The sequence below is a fragment of the Symphalangus syndactylus genome, chromosome 10, assembly GCF_028878055.3.
Source record: "Symphalangus syndactylus isolate Jambi chromosome 10, NHGRI_mSymSyn1-v2.1_pri, whole genome shotgun sequence".
Lineage (NCBI taxonomy): Eukaryota > Metazoa > Chordata > Mammalia > Primates > Hylobatidae > Symphalangus > Symphalangus syndactylus.
In genome coordinates this window covers 20,757,948-20,774,624 of record NC_072432.2, presented here as the reverse complement: position 1 = coordinate 20,774,624, position 16,677 = coordinate 20,757,948, and the positions used below count along the sequence as shown (strand labels likewise).

Sequence of the window (16,677 nt, the reverse complement as noted above, 5' to 3'; positions counted from 1 at the left end):
TATTTTTGGTTGAGCCAGTAAAGCCCCTTCCTCATCCCTCTTTTCTACTTATCACTAGAGGTGGAAACTAAAAAAGATGGCTTTAGGCTGCTAAAAGTCTAAAACAAAACAGAACAACAGCAACAACAACAACAAAATAAGGCAGGTTGGACAAGCTTGATACAGTTAAGATTGTGAACCCAACTTGATTCAGTTTAAGATTTCTTCCACCCTGAAACGTTCTGGAACTCTATACTAAGATCACAAACACCAGTGTTTTGAGTGAACAATAAGACTTAGAAAAATGGCATAGAATGGGATTTTTTTTCTATTTTAAATATTTCTATCTGAAATAATTATAGACTCATAAAAAGTTACAAAAATAGTACAGAGAGGTCACATATACCCTTCCCCCAGCTTCCCCCAATTGTAACATCTTATGTAACTGTAGTATACTGTCAACGCCAGGAAATGAACACTGGCACCATAGTATTCACTAGATTTGCACCTCACTGGGATTAGGGCAGGTTGTTCAAACAATTTGGACACTCCTAGAGGTAATTTGAATCATTTGCATAAAATTTATTCTCAGAAGTAAAATGGTATAGGGAATTTACACTTATCAGATCTTTGTATTTTGGGCAAGTTGTTTAATGGCACCAAGCCTTGGTTTGTTCATCTGTGAAATGGAAACAATGATACCTACCAAATAAGTCGTTATGAGGAAATAGCTCCAGTTCAGTGAGTGCCATATATTAGGAACTTTGATGCCATATATTAGGCTTTGATGCAGGAGTCAGAAGAAGGAGGGAATCCAGCAGTCCCTATTTCTTTCTGCCTTCCTGACTACCTGCCACCCTGTGCAGTTGCGTGATTTGCGCAAATTGCAGCATTGGTCCTAAGGGTGACTATAAAACCCATATGGGCTTCTGTACGTCCTAGTTTTTCTCATGTCTCACAGTCATTTGTCTTTTATAAGCCAACTGGGCAAGTACCATCCTTCATTCTTTTTTTGGTATGGTGCCTGCCATGTCTAAATGTTCAATTAATGAAATTACAGCAATAACCCTCCTTCTGGCCTGGTGTTCTGGAAGCAGTGTGAAGTGGATTTTCCTAGGTCTGGAGTGGATTTTCCTAGGTCTCCAGTGGAAGTTGGAAGGTCACCGCAGTGCTAGTTGGAAGAGAAGGTGGAGAGGGGGACAGGTGGACATGAAGGTAGTGTGGAAGGCATACAGACAGGAGTGGGTTGAGAGAAAGAAAAGTTGAGGTTGGAATGGAGGGGGTCCCTAGGCTCAAGGAAAGTCTAGATGTTTGGTTTTGTTTTGTGTGTGGTTTTTTTGGTGGTTTGATTTTTTTTTTTTTTTTTTTTTTTTTTTTTGAGACGGGGTCTCAGTCTGTCATCTATGCTGGAGTGCGGTGGCACGATCTTGGCTCACTGCAACCTCCCTACTCCCAGGTTCAAGTGATCCTCCCACCTCAGCCTCCTGAGTAGTTGGGACCACAGGCATGGGCCACCATGCCTGGTTAATTTTCTGTATTTTTGGTAGAGACAGGGTTTCACCATGTTGCCCCAGCTGGTCTCTTAACTCCTGAACTTAGGCCATCCACCTGCCTCAGCCTCCCAAAGTGTTCGGATTATAGGCATGAACCATCACACCCAGCCAAGTCTGGAGGTTTTTGTGAAGAGTTTAAATTTTGGGGTCAGACTGACTGTTTTATTAGAATTTTGGCTCTGCCACTGACCAGGTATGCACTTTTGGACAAATTCCTTAACCCTCCTTAGCCCCTTTTCTCATCTGTGAATGGGCATAATGCTAACTACCTCTTAGATCATGTATTGTAAAGATGGACAAAGAGTCTCTGCTTGACCGAACTACAGTCAGGCTCCGGAACCTTCTTCTAGGCCCCGTTGTGCCCTTCCTTGTAAAATCTGCTTTCAGGAAGAACCCTGATAAGTCAGTTTACCAAGAACCTTCCACCCTGGATATCTGATCAGCTTCCCCATCCGCCCTGTCCTGCCCAGCCCTGCCAGGGGATGTCTGAGTTTCAGGAATCCTGTTAGAATCCTCCTTCCCCCTAATGTTTCCTCTTATAATTTTTCATTCCCTGCCTCCCATCCTGGTCCTCGGTTATAAATCCCCACTTGTTGCTGCTGTATTCAGAGTTGAACCCAACCTTTCTCCCCCACTGCAGAATTCCACGGTAGGGCCTATACCTATTGCGATGGTTCCAAAGAGGGTCTTCTTTGCTGTGCTTTCACACGTGTCATGGAATAATCTTTTTTCTTTAATAGGACAGAAATTTTTAAAGCACCTAGGGCCTCAAAAGATGTGCATTTCCTCCCCACCCTAACCCCTGGAACCATCCAAGTACCATTCCACCTGAAGCTGTCCACCCGCCAACACGTAGGTACTGCAGGCCTACTGCAGTCTATAGTGGCTTAGGGAGTGTTCTTGCGGATCTTTAACACTGGGTGTGAAATCTACGTTGGGGGGACACAACTAGATTAGGATGGCAGCCGGTAGGAGGGGGGGGTCACACCCGGATACAATGTCTCCTGCGGCCCGTCGGGTGACTTGGTGTGATGAAAAGGGCTCCGCCCTGAAAGGCAGGTCTGGCTCTTCTGCGGGGCTGCGGGGATGGGGCGCGCCGGGGCCGTGCCGCCGGGCGGGGGCTCCCTCAGCGCGGCAGCCGCCAGGTGGCACCACCGGCCCGGGGCCTGGGCGCGGGCAGCGGCGGCGGCGGCGGGCGGGGCAGGAAGGGGTTAAGGAGCTGGCGGAGCAGCAGCCGCCGCCGCCGCGGCTCTTCGGGGAAACCCGGCGCGGGGCGCGGGAGGGAGCGGCCGGGGCGGCGGGGCCGGGCCAATCGGGCGGCGGGCCCGGCGCGCGGAGCCAGAGACATGGAGGGGGGCGCGGCGCCCGGCCGCCCGTGACGCGCCGCCGCCCGGCCCGCTCTCGGCGAGCCCGAGCCGCCGCCGGCCCCGCGGCGGAGATGAGCAGGTCCGCGGCGCTGCTGCTGTGCCTGCTGGGCTGCCACGTCTGGAAGGCAGTGACCAAGACGCTGCGGGAGCCCGGCGCCGGAGCCCAAGGTCGGTGGGCGGCGGCAGGGCTGGGGGCTTTGTGTCGCGCCGGGCCTGGCGCGGAGGCGGCGGCGGCGGCGGCGGCGGCGGCGGGAGGGTCCCGGGCCGCGTGGTGTCTACGCAGCCCGAGCTGCATCGGGAGCCTCCGGGCCTGCAGCACCCGCAACGCGCTCCCGAGGGGGCGGCGCGGGCCGGGGACGTGGGGTGACCCGGGCGGAGGCTTCGGGGGCCGGGGATCGGGGGCTGGGTCGGGCAGGGGCGCAGGCAGCTCCAGCTGCTGTGGCCGCTGCGGCGGGGGCTCGTCTGGATGTGCCCGGGGGTCCCTTTTATGCCCCGCCTCGGACACGCGGCTCTGTCTCCTATGCCGCCGCGGACAGAGGGGCCGCCCAGGGCGCGCCGCCCGCTCGCGCTCCCGGCTCCCTACGCCGCGCTCCGGTCTGGGAAGCCCCAGCTCCTGGGCTGCGCTGGGGCCTTTTGTTGTGGCGGGAGGGGGCGGCTGACGCCCCGGGGTGCCCCCTGTGTCCCGGGACCCCGAGGTCCGCGGCCACTGCCCGCCACCAGCCACTAGCCTGCCGCAGTTTGGGAAAGTTTGGGGGGTTCTCTCCCCCTGCCTATCTGACGTCTCTTCCAGACCATAAGGGATTTATTTGCTCAGCGGCCCAGGAATCTTCTCTGGAAGGGGTGAAAGAATTGAACTGGGAGGCCCTCATCGCTCACCAAAAAAAAAAAAAAAAAAATCCTTTCCAGGTCTGTTTGTCGCCAGCTCATGCCTTTTGTCTCGTCTTTGGCCTCCACAAATCTGCTTTCCAGCCCTGGGAGTAACGTGGTCGCCTCTGAGAATGGCCACGAGCCTGTCTTTTGTTTTTAAAATCAGCGTTTTTTGAGGGGAGTCCCCCACACCCATCCTGAAGCTTGCTTGGCACATTTTTGTGGGGACAGCGTCGAGGGCTCCTCTGTTGCTGGCGTTTTCAAAAGGGCCACTGAGGCCCGCAGATGAGCCTCTGCATTCACCCAGGGCACCGCTGCCTGGACTCTTGCTGGGGGCTCAGGTCTCTTCGAGGGAGCTCCCTGCAGCCCTGCAGAACCCCGGGATTCCGAGCCCGAGGCCTGTCCCCTCAGAAGGGTGTGTGTCCTGCAAAGTCGGCTCTGCAGGCCAAAGAAACGAGGAGTGCTGCATCCGAGGGTCTCCTCCTCGGCTAACCCGCTCAGGGTGCCTGGGAGCAGAGACGCCCGGGCTTCCACCACGATGTTGCTACAGGGAGGAAAGGCTCTGCCAACAGTCTGTTGGGTTGAGTTTGTTGCCTACATGTTGAGTTGAAGGTTTTCATATTCTGGCACTTGCAGTATCATTTCCTGGTATATCTTAAATGCATTGCTGCTTCTATGGCCATGGTAGAATATGACCGTTATGAATTGTGTATAATTTTAGTAATGCCTATCATGGAAGAGCGGACAGCTACAAAATACAAAAAGACCTATATATCTCTTCCTGTAGGAAACGAATGTTTAGGACATTAGATCATCAGTGTTGCATTGTAGCTTCTTTTATTAATACCCTACTGCTTTTTTGAATCGGCTATTTTAGAGAATGATATTTGCACTTCAGCAAGGCCGTTAATTTTAAAGAGCAAGTTGAGTTTTTCGTTTTGCACTTGAAATACCAATATATGGAAATATTAAATTCATGCACTTCTGAAATAGAGAAAGGAAGGCATGTCTTCTATATATATAGATATTCAATATCTATATATATAACAGGTTTAGGTCTAAGACCACGTTTTTAGCAGCTCCTGCTGCTAAAAATCCGCCTCTCAGGAATGGAATATTATGCGAAATGGGAGGGAAATGGTCAACATGAGAAGAGGTTTCTGCCATGGCTAGCAGTGGCTTAGTTTAGGGTATGGTTGGAGTGGGAGATCAAATATCTTGGCATAGTTTACCCCTTGGATTACTTCCTTTGTTGTTATCTACTGTAAGGATGGCTTTTTAAAGCCTTGAGCCCAGGAGCTCTTTTAGAAATCAGGTCTCACTACCTGGCATCTGGATTTTGAGCTAGCAGCATTTTTAAGGGGATGGACAACTTCTCCTTTGACATTAGAAGGTCAGTCCCAACTCGCTGAGTTCTTCAAAGCACCTTAACGTTCACTTGCTATAGTATGACGTAGTTTTAAAATTCATGTGTTCTCTGCTCTCCTGGATCATGTACACGATGAAGACAAATGCCACATCTGATTTCACTTTGCATATCCCACAGTGGGTTGTAGGTTGTTATGCATACAGTTGGTGCTCAGATGGTGCTGAATAGGTAAGCATCAGCCATAGCTAATACCTACACCATAACGCCACCTTTAGTCACCATCATTGGCTTGCATTTTAAGAAGAAAAGTTCAATGTTTACCTTCCCCAAAAGCTAATTTGTAAGAATTTTGCTTTTGTGTAGAATCTGTTGTTTGAATCATTCTTTGAACAAGCATTGCACATACATATTACGCACCAACAGGATTTGGGAATTACTTTAGTAAAACTGCTTAGAGACCTCAAACAGACGGAAATCATATACTGTAGTAGTCCAGCTAGATTGCTAGAACTAAATGACACCTTTTTGATTAAATGAGTCTTTATGTCATCTGATGAAACTAGCATCTGCAAAATTTCTTGGCATTACTTTGCTTTGTATATATTCAAGATAAAATTGGAGGTTTGGCTTCAGACTCTCTTCCCGTAGCTGCTTCGAATCGACAAAGTGATTTCCAATGCCACAGTCAGTTGTCACAGTGAGGGTTGGCTTTGTTCATCATGAATTTGAACTAGCTCTAGACTATGACTATTTTTATTAAGTGTTTCCTCTCAGTTGCTCTGGAGCATTTATAGTATCGAATCTATTTTCTGGAAATTTTTCAAAAACTGTTGTTCAAAAGCATTGACCCATTTTGATTTTCTTCACCTCTTTTACAAAACTGTAATGAGGCTGGGTTCAATAGAGAGGGCTGTCGTAGAAGAGCAGTAAGCTGTGCAGATGTACTCTTTAGGGATGTGTTTTTGAAGCCCAGCACTCTTACTTATGTGCCAAAAGGAAGGTCAGAGCTAGGTTAAGAACTTCATGCTCAGACATCTCATTGGATGATGTTTATTTTGTCGCTGGATATCTAGCAGGTGTTTGAGGCAAACCCAGTGCTGACAGTGCGAGGTGTTTTGCGATGATGCGCTAGCTTTTTGCTCATCTCAGAAAAGCTGCAATCTGTTATAATATTTGAGGCGAATGATTGGCTCTCTCTCTTCTCTAAGAGATCTATTCTTTGCCAAACTCAAACTTCAGTTATTAGAACACTGGGGTCTGTTGAAAGACCACGAAGCCATGTAAGGTATCAGGAGGATCATCCAACAAGCCTAACTTATGGTGACATTGTATTAAGAGCATGACTTCTAAATAAAACTCATGGGCTCACATCCTGGGAAACCGCAGGAGCTGGACTCACAGAGGCCGCTGGGCTTCCTTGCAAGCCAGGTGTGAGGGCTCTATGCAGGAGCAACAGTAACGTCTAGGGAATTTCTGAAAAAGTCTTTGAAATGACTTCATGAATTATTTTTGTATCTTATTTGTACTTGTCTATAATACTTTGTAACTTACAGGTTGTTACCTTAACATCCAAACCAAAAGAAGGAAAATAGTGCATGCATTTCTAAACAAATAGCTTTCAAGTATTAATACTTTCTCAGTTTTTTTGTTGGTTTGTTTGTTTAATTTTTTTTTTTTTTTTTGAGACAGAGTCTTGTTCTGTCACCCAGGCTGGGGTGCAGTGGCGCGATCTCAGCTCACTGCAAGCTCCGCCTCCTGGGTTCATACCATTCTCCTGCCTCAGCCTCCCGAGTAGCTGGGACTACAGGTGCCCACCACCACGCCCGGCTATTTTTTTTTTTTATTATTTTTAGTTTCACTGTGTTAGCCAGAATGGTCTCGATCTCCTGACCTTGTGATCCTCCCGCCTCGGCCTCCGAAAGTGCTGGGATTACAGGCATGAGCCACTGTGCCCGGCCACTTTCTCAGTTTTAATCAATTCTTTATTTTAACCAAATTACTGACATCTCAGTAAATCTAACTGTGCATCTTTATTATTGCTGGCAAATACTAATTTGGAATTTTTAGTAAATATTAATTTCCTACTTTTAATAAACACTACTTACCAAGAAAACATATGGAAATAAGCTGAATAGACAGCAGGTATGTATAATGCTGTATCATGAATAAAAAGGTGAATAAAGTGTATTTCAGAGATTTAGAGAGAGGAGTTTGTCCTGTGATGACAAATACCTTGTGTACTTTTTGTGAAACATGTTTAGTGGAAATTATACATATCAGTAATGCTGTTATAGTTTGATCAAGTTGTAGAGAAGATTTTACACAAATCGTTTTCACTTAATATCACCAAATATGACTTTAGGACTCATAAAGACAACAGTTCTGGCTAAATTATTATACTCCAGGAAACACAGAACTGAATATATTTTAAATGTATTTTAGAAATCAAGTTTCAGGCCAGGCACAGTGGCTTGTGCCTGTAATCCCAGCACTTTGGGAAGCTGAGGTGGGTGGATCGCTTGAGGTCAGGAGTTCAAGACCAGCCTGGCCAACATGGTGAACCCTCATCTCTACTAAAGATACAAAACGTAGCCAAGCATGGTAGCGGGCGCCTGTAATCCCAGCTACTCGGGAGGCTGAGGCAGGACAATTGCTTGAACTCGGGAGGCAGAGGTTGTAGTGAGTGGAGATCGCACCACTGCACTCCAGCATGGGCAACAGAATGAAACTCCATCTCAAATAAATAAATAAATGAAATTACATTTCAGTACTCGACCAATGAATTGTATGAAATAATTGTTGTTTAAAAAGAAATTCTACAGCGTAACCCAATAGCATACCCTGAATTAAGAAAACCATTATTTAAAAAATAAATCTAACTTGTAAATAGGCAAAATTTGAGGCAACTAACCACTTTAGAAAGGGCTTCAGGATAAGTTCCCCTAAACAGCTGAGTCAGCATGTGTAAGATGACTCCACCTTCTCTGATCAAGCCTCTTGTTTCATTCGCCAGCTCCTCTTACTTTTAGATTCAAGTCCGTCTGCGAACATTTGCTCATCTTTCTTTCTGTCTGTCTGTCTGCATTTCTGTCTCTCTCTCTTTTTTTTTTTTTTTGACAGAGTCTCACTGTGTCCCCCAGGCTGGAGTGCAGTGGTGCAATCTCAGCTCACTGCAACCTCTGCCTCCCAGGTTGAAACGATTCTCCTGCCTCGGCCTCCCTAGTAGCTGGGGTTACAGGTGCATGCTACCACACCTGGCTAATTTTTGTATTTTAGTAGAGATGGGGTTTCACCATGTTGGCCAGGCTGGTCTTGAACTCCTGACCTCAGACAGTCCGCCCACCTAGGCCTCCCAAAGTACTGGGATTACAGGTGGGAGCCACCATGCCTAGTCCTTTTCTTTCTTTAATTTACCCTTTTCAGAACTTATTAATCTTAGCAAATTCTGGGAATTAAGCCCCTCTGGATGGATGACTCAGGCTTTTGCATCTTTAGTTGATGTCATAGCTCCATCTCTTTATGTCCAGCAAACTGGTAGACACCTCCACTTCAGCACTCCAGGTTTACCTCAAACTCTTTTTCCTTCCTTCTGCAGCCCAGCATTCCTGCTTCTCTGTTAACCAGACTCGAAATCTAAGTGTCTGCTTACGTCCCTTCCCTCCCTTAAAATCCGTGCAGTAGGAATCTCATAGACAAACTTATATAGCAAATGTTAGTGCCAGAAGGGTCTTGGGGATCAAGTTGATCTTCCTTGTTCTGGAGATGAGGAAACCCAGGCCAGGTGACCTAAGGTAATTTGGCCCACTGGCCATGCAGACATCGTGGTAGTAGAATAATGGCCCCCAGAATGTTCATATTCTGATCCCTGGAACCTGTATGTGACTTTACGTGGCTAAAGACTTTGGCCAAGTGATTCTGTTAAGGATCTTGAGATGGGAAGATTAGTCTGAATTATCATCCAGCTGGGCCCATTGTAATCAATCACAAGAGGGAAGCAGGAAGGTCAAAGTCAGAGGAGATGTGCTAATAGAAGCAACGGGTCCAAGTCAGGGAGAGACTGAAGATGCTACACAGATAGCTTTGCAGATAGAGAAAGGGGCCAGGAGCCAAGGAATGCAGGTGGCTTCTAGAAGCCAGAAAAGGCAAGGAAGCCAATTTTACCCTAGAGCCTCCAAAAGGAATGCAGGCTTGCTGACATCTTGGCTTTAGCCCAGTGAAACTGATTTTGGACTTCCGACCTCCAGGACTGTAAGATTTTAAGTGTGTGTTGCTTCCAACCACTGAGTTGTTTGATAATTTGTTATGGCAGCAATAGGAAACTAACACAGACCCTAACCCCTAAGAACTGTGAATCGAGATTTGCACACACAAGACGGTGGTGCAGCATGGACTGCTTTTTGGAACCGAGCTACTGAAGTTACATTTGGAAAAACGCATGGAGTTCTTGCATCGATTTACCAAAATTCCACCAAACTGGAACCATGACAAGGATCCTTGGGGACAACCTCAAGGACACCCACCATCACCAGAATAACTGTTTTCCTTCCAGATGAGGAAGGAATAGTGGGCTATGGCTTTTCTGATGTTCAGGTCCATTGAGTGTGCTGTGTTCCTTCCAGAGCTGGGATTCACACCTGTAGGGGGAACATGTAGCCTCTGAAACCCCTGCCAAAAGCCACTTTCAGAAGTCTTGCTGGCTTTTTGACTGTGCTCTAATTTTTGTTGGAACATATCTATTAGTAACCAAATGAAGTAAAAGAAAGCTGGGATGGGATGTCACCTTAGTCCCTTCTGCGTTTATGTAATGAAATGTTAGGGACCGCCCCCCCCACCCTCCACCCACCCGACTTGAATGGCCTCCCAGTTGTCCTCCCCAGGGCTCAGCATGGCCCCTCTGAGATTTCTCCGCCTCTCTCAGGCAAATGCGCCCCACCAGCTCCAGGGCCCAGGGCCATTTGAACAATCCGAGATGCCCCCATGCTGATGAGGGAGGAGCACTGCGGAAACACCTTGCCACTGCATCTGTTGGGGAATAGAGGAAGGGAGGAGTTGCTTGCTCTCCTGCAATTTCCATCTCATTTGGGAGCAAAAGAATCCAGTTCAGTGGGCCCCAGAGAGGGGAGACAGGTGACATTTGGGCAGGGTCTCGAACAGAAGCTGAAGGGGTCACTGATGGCTTGGTGGAGTCATATGGGACTCCATCCAACCTCATGTCTAAGGGAAGGAGAAGTGTGATGAAGTGTCCTGCCATCAGTCTCCTGCCAAGGAACTGAACTGAAAGCTGCAGAGAAGCTTGAACCTTCTCGATTTCTGGGCTTTGGCCAAAAAGTAGATAAATAATGGAGGAAGGGAGTGAATCACTCAATTATTTTAAGGCCAATAACCTTGCCACAGGTTAAGGTAACATCCTTGTCTCTCTCTCATAGCTTAGACATAGTATTCATTCATTTCTTCTGATTTCCACTCCATGTCTACCTTAGCCCTCTTGGGTCCTTGCTAAAGACAGCATTGTCTTCATCTCAGTTTTAATTTGTCCTTTCAACTCAAAACTCTCTTCCATGTCGTCTGTCTTCAAGCACCATTTAATTCACGTTCCTGTTCTGCAGAATAATGCGAAGTATGTCCCTTTTGCCCAAAGCGTGAAGCCTGGATGACTAAGCCTGGCCTTTACGACCTCCACACCTGTCTTTGAATGCCTTTCCCACTGTCTCCTGCTCTTCCCAGTTCAAATCGTCTCCTCTAGAACATTTCCTTTATTCTCCTTTCCATGGTTGCTATACACCCTCACTTCCTTCATCTGTAGCTGACCTCTTTTCTGCTCTTGAAATCAAGTTCCTAAATCTTAGCGTCTGCTGTATGAAGACAGTGTGCTAAATACTTGTTGGACAAAAAGAGGTGGTCTCTCGGGGAGGGGGCATTATATTTTTTGCATAAGCTTGATTATTTTGCAATTCTCACCTTGGAAGGTTTACAATCCTTTTGGAAAATAAGTGGAAAAATAAATGCCTAAAGTGAGAAGGACATCTAGATGGTAGTTTTTATGTAATTAGGCATGAGTCTCTTGATTCAGGTGAAACCCACTATTGTATGACTAAAAACAAGTTCAGCTACTGGTTGTTGGTAATGTTTTTGTTTTTATTTTTGTTTTTGAGACAGAGTCTTGCTCTGTCGCCCAGGCTGGAGTGCAGTGGCGACCTTTCAGCTCACTGCAACCTCTGCCTCCTGGGTTCAAGAGATTCTCCTGCCTCAGCCTCCCTAGTAGCTGGGATTATAGGCATATGCCACCACGCCTGGCTAATTTTTGTGTTTTTAGTAGAGATGGGGTTTCACCCCATCTCGGATTTAGTAGAGACGGGCCAGCCTGGTCTCAAACTCCTGACCTCAGGTGACCCACCCACCTCAGCCTCCCAAAGTGCTGGGATTATAGGTGTGAGCCACCACAGTGGCCAGTAATGTTGACTTCTAGATATTTCAAGGAGTTACGCACAGTGGGACACAGAAGTCTTGTTTCAAGGAGCATAAGCGTGCATTCCATCTCTCAGGGTTCCTAAAAGTTGCAAATTAAGTAGAAGAGGCCCTAGTTGATCAAATATTTAAAGTAGCTACAGCACAGACTGGACAATACTGGTGCTTTAGTGATTTTCATCGTCACTGGGAATTTCTGAATAATAACGATGGAAGAATTAGGTCAAGCTGTTTTATATTCCTTAAACTGGATGGGAAGATAAGATGATCAAATGTGGATTTCATCTGTTCATCCATATTTTGAACTCTTACTTTTATATGAAATATATAAGGACACTCAAATGTGAGAACTAGCAAGATCTTTTGGAATTTGGGGAAGTAGCAATTAGCTTAGGGAAAGATACCTTGGAAGTGAGAATTGAGTTTACCAGAGATTGTTTTATCATTTTGTTTGTCTTGTTTTAATCTGTACTCCCACAGGGATAGAGAGGCATACATTTAATGAGAAAAGTCTCAGCTAGTTCCAAGTCAGATGAACACTTTTATTTTCTTAGATGTACTATCTTGAGCTCAGAATTTGAATAGGAAAATGATTGAATTTGTATTGGGGGAAAGAGTTTTAACGTCATTTTGGCAGAGCTGGATGAAGAGCGCTGAACACTTTTATTAAAGTTGTCCCGAATCCATAAAGTGAGTCCTATCCGTAAGATTTATGATTTTTTTTTTTTGTTTTTTTTTGAGACAGAGTCTTGCTCTGTCACCCAGGCTGGAGTGCAGTGGCATGATCTCGGCTCACTGCAACCTCTGCCTCCTGAGTTCAAGCAATTCTCTTGCCTCACCCTCCCGAGTAGCTAGGACTACAGGTACACACCACCTCACCTGGCTAGTTTTTGTATTTTTTGTAGAGACAGGGTTTTACCATGTTCGCCAGGCTGGTCTCGAACTTCTGACCTCAGGTGATCCGCCCACCTCGGCCTCCCAAAGTACCGGGATTACAGGCATGAGTTGCTATGCACGGCAAGACTTCTGATTTCAAGAACAGCCATTAGTAGCCCAGTCTCAATGAATGACGTTCACTCTCTTCCTCTTTATTCTGACATTATTTGAGTGTGGTTGTGGTGTGGTTTCCTTGCACCACAATTATGGCTTAAATCTCTTCCCTCACAAAAGAGTCAATAAGAAGTGTATTCCAAGGGAGATGTATATTAACAGAGAGAATTAAAGCATGTGTACTTTATATCTTAACATTTTAAGTAACATTTGCCATTATCTTAGTTGTTTAATTATTAATAATTTATCCTTTATAATTAATCATATTTTATTAATGATTAGGTGAGGACATTGATTATAATTTCTTATAAAATAAAAGTAAGATGAGGGCTTGCAAAAGTTAGATCCAAATTTAGATCGAAAAAATAATAACCCTCTGTAGGCAGTAACTATGGCAGTAACAAAGTTGCAGCATAGAATGGGTTAATTTTATTTTAATCCATGGGAAAAAGACTTAGCTCTTTTAGGTGACTGTAACATTAATCCAGTAAAAAGTTGAAAGTGTGGCTTGGCTACCAGAACCGCCAGGGTGATGTTGGACTGCCTTGATGAAGGCGTGGTTTCTAGAAAGCAGATTGGGGCATAATCTTACTGTATCATGAGCTGATCTGACCATACTCAGATGATTGTGGTTGACCCTAGATGCCAGACACATTCAAAGGAGAGTTTGAAATCAGGTCTCCTGGTGTTGTATGCTTTGCTTATCCATGTGATACTGTTACCCGTTCATGATGTTTGCTGGTGTTGGGCTGGACTGGCACTCCTCTGTGCCCACCTATCCCTGTGACAGAAACCACATTGTCCCTGGTCATGACAAGCTCAGCCCTAGAATAGCTAAACTGAGCTAATCAGAAGGAGGAAATCCTAAAGGGGTAGCCTCAAAGTCTTGTTTGTGAAAGATGGTTCAATTCCAGAGAGTATTTGATCGAGAGGGAAAAAAGGGAAACATGTTAGGGAACTGATATTTTCATTGCATTAGTTTTCCATTGCTACCTTAACAAACTGCCACAAATGGAGCAATTTAGCCACCCATTATTGTCTCACCATTTACATGGGTCAGAAGCTTGGGTATAGACAGCATGGTTCAGCCAAGTCTCTGGTTGAGGTCTCACAAGGTCAAAAGCAAAGCATCAGGGCCGGGTGTGGTGGCTCACACCTGCAATCTCAAAACTTTGGGAAGCGAAGGTGGGGACATTGCTTGAGCCCAGGCATTTAAGACTACCCTGTGCAACATAGCAGGACTTCATCTCAACAAATAATAAAAAAAATTAGCCAGGCATGATGGTACACTGTGGTCCCAGCTACTCAAGAGACTGAGGTGGGAGGATCGCTTGAGCCTGGGAGGTTGAAGCTGCAGTGAGCCATGATCACATAACTGCACTCCAACCTGAGCAACAGAACAAGACCTTGTCTCAAAACAAACAAACAAACAAACAAACAAACAAACAATCAGCTGGGCCATGTTCCTTTTTGGAGGCTCTGGAGAAGAATTCATTACCAAACTCAACCAAGTTGTTGTTAGAATTCAGTTCCTTGCCAATTCAGGACCGAGTCCCTCTTGCTTTGTTGTCTTGGCCAGAAGCCTTTCTGACCTCCATGAGGCCACCTGCATTCCTTGTCACCTTGCCCCTTCCATTGCCAAGCCAGCAAGGGTGCATCCAGGCCTCCTGCATGTCCAGTTGCTCTGACTTACCTGTCTGTGATGTCTCTCTGGCTACGGCTGGAGAAAGTTCCCTGCTTTTAGGGGCTCATTCAGGATAATCTCTTTATCTTGAAATCCATAGCCCTAATGACCTCTGCAGTCCCTTTTTAAACACAAGGTATTGACAGGTTCCAGGGATGAGGGCGTGGATGTCTTTGGAGGGCTCATTCCGCCTGCCTAGCTAGAATGTCGAGGATGGATCTTGACCCTCTGTCCAATGGCCAGAGGGTACCGGGAGGCCCATTTCTCTGCCCTTGAGGATGTTGAGAAGGAGCAAAAAGACTGCTGAGGGTGTCCTCTCAGGTTCTGGACAAGTGACTTCCCTGTCCCTTCCCTCCCTGAGACTTTAGAACCCACCATGGACACACATTGCAAGGAAAACAGGCAGCTTCTGCAATCCTGAAAGCTGTATTTAAAGTGGTGCTGTTTTTGTATGTTGACTTTAAGACCCCGGGAGTGAAGTTTGTTTAGATAACTGTGATTTATTAAATTCTTGGAATTGTCAATATTGATTTGTCTGCTCTACTTAATGTTAAATTGATACAATAGAGATAGGCAGTCTCAGCCTCATTCACCTGGACACGTAAAACTAACAATGATGATTAGCAAAATGTGCTGGGTGCTTCTTACATGCCAGACAGTATGCAAAGGAGCTTGACAGATCATCTTATTTAATCTTCACATGAATCGCATGCAGCATAAATATCATTCTCCCTTTATAGAAGAGGACTGTGAGGTGCAAAGAAGTTAAACGACTTTCCCAAAGTTGCACATTAATTGGAAGAGTCTACTGTTATGTTGGAGACAGCCTGGGCTTGACCCCTCAACTGTGCTGCTTTATGACTTAGAGGATTACATTATAATTTCACACAACGTTGATCCTCATAGCATTTTACCAATGTAAATAAGGGGCTTTTCATGGGCCTGGTAATTTTCATGAACAAAGACAAAAACACCCCATGTGTGGTTCCTGTTTGCCCTTGAACCGTGAAAAGCAACCTTGAGCATCTTTGTTGAGGGAAGCTTGGTACTTGATACTGCATGGGATTCAGATGTGTGGAAGAGATAAGAAGCTCCCACAAATAACTCTCATGAGCTCTTAGGGAGGTCCAATAGAACAGAGTGGGATTTGGGTTTACACCCAGGTAGGATTGAGGGAATCTTCTGGCTTGTGTGTTCAGGGCGCATTAATATTTGGCAAACTGTTTATATAAAAAGAGAAACATGTTTGAACCCAGCAACTGGTGAGTTGGTGAAGGGAAGGATGAGGTTACATGTAAAACATTCAGGTATGATTGGATTCATAAAGCATAATGAGATGCCTTTTTTCTCCTTTTGGCATAGAGTGAGGGCTTTCTTTGCTCTTAAGTGTGAAATATCAGTATTTATTTGGTATTTGAACTTGTAAAAGTTTAATATTTTTCTTTCTTTTAAAAAAAGCTTCTAGACAGGCACAGTGGCTCACGGCTGTAATCCCAACACTTTGGGAGGCCAAGGCAGGAGGATTGCTTGAGCCCAGGAGTTCAAGACCAGCCTGGAAAACATAGGGATACCTCGTCTCTACACAAAATTTAAAAATTAGCTGGGCATGGTGGCAGGCACCTGTGGTCCCAGCTTCTTGGGAGGCTGAGGTGACAATACTGCTCAAGCCCAGGCATTGGAGACTGCAGTGAGCCACGATCATGTCACTGTACTCCAGCCTGGGTGACAGAGCAAGACCTTGTCTCAAAAAATAAAAAGCTTTCTACTTCCTCTTTGCTTATACAAAGACTCAGAAAACTAATTTTAAACCGACAGATAGTATTATGGGACTGTAATAGGTTTTTATTTTTCAGTTTATCTCACGAAAATGTTAGTCATACAAAGAAATGGAAAAAATTTTGCAGTGAATACCCATACACATCCCTTAGGTTCTATAATTAACATTTTATTATACTTGCCTTATTACCTACTCATTTATTCATCCTTCTATCCATCCATTAATCATACTCTGCATTTTAAAGTATGTCTCAGGTATCAGTGCCCTTGCCCCTAAATAAATACTTCAGCATGTATCTCATTAATTAGTGTTCCGTATTTACTTAATGCTTATTTTTCCTCTTAGGGAAATTTACATACCAGGAAATTCACAAATATTAAGTGCTAACCTAGGCATACACATGCGCAGCTCAAAAGCCTATCAAGGTGCCGATTATTTCCATCATTCCAGAAGGGTCCCTCATTCCCTTCCTAGTAAATCCCTGCCTCTACTCTTCAGGGCAACCACTGTTCTGATTATTTTCTACTGCAGATTAGTCTTCTGTCTTTTTTAGAACTTCATATAAA

General features: G+C 45.4%; 1 protein-coding gene across 1 annotated transcript in view; it reads left to right on the top strand.

Moving 5' to 3' along the window:
- The first annotated feature begins 2,745 nt into the window (after positions 1-2,745).
- Positions 2,746-16,677, top strand: part of FAM171A1 (family with sequence similarity 171 member A1) — a 162,721-nt gene continuing 148,789 nt past the window's right edge. The window contains exon 1 of the mRNA XM_055296633.2: positions 2,746-3,067. Coding sequence (XP_055152608.1) covers positions 2,971-3,067 — 97 coding nt within the window. The 5' untranslated portion in view covers positions 2,746-2,970. The remainder of the gene's footprint in view (positions 3,068-16,677) is intronic.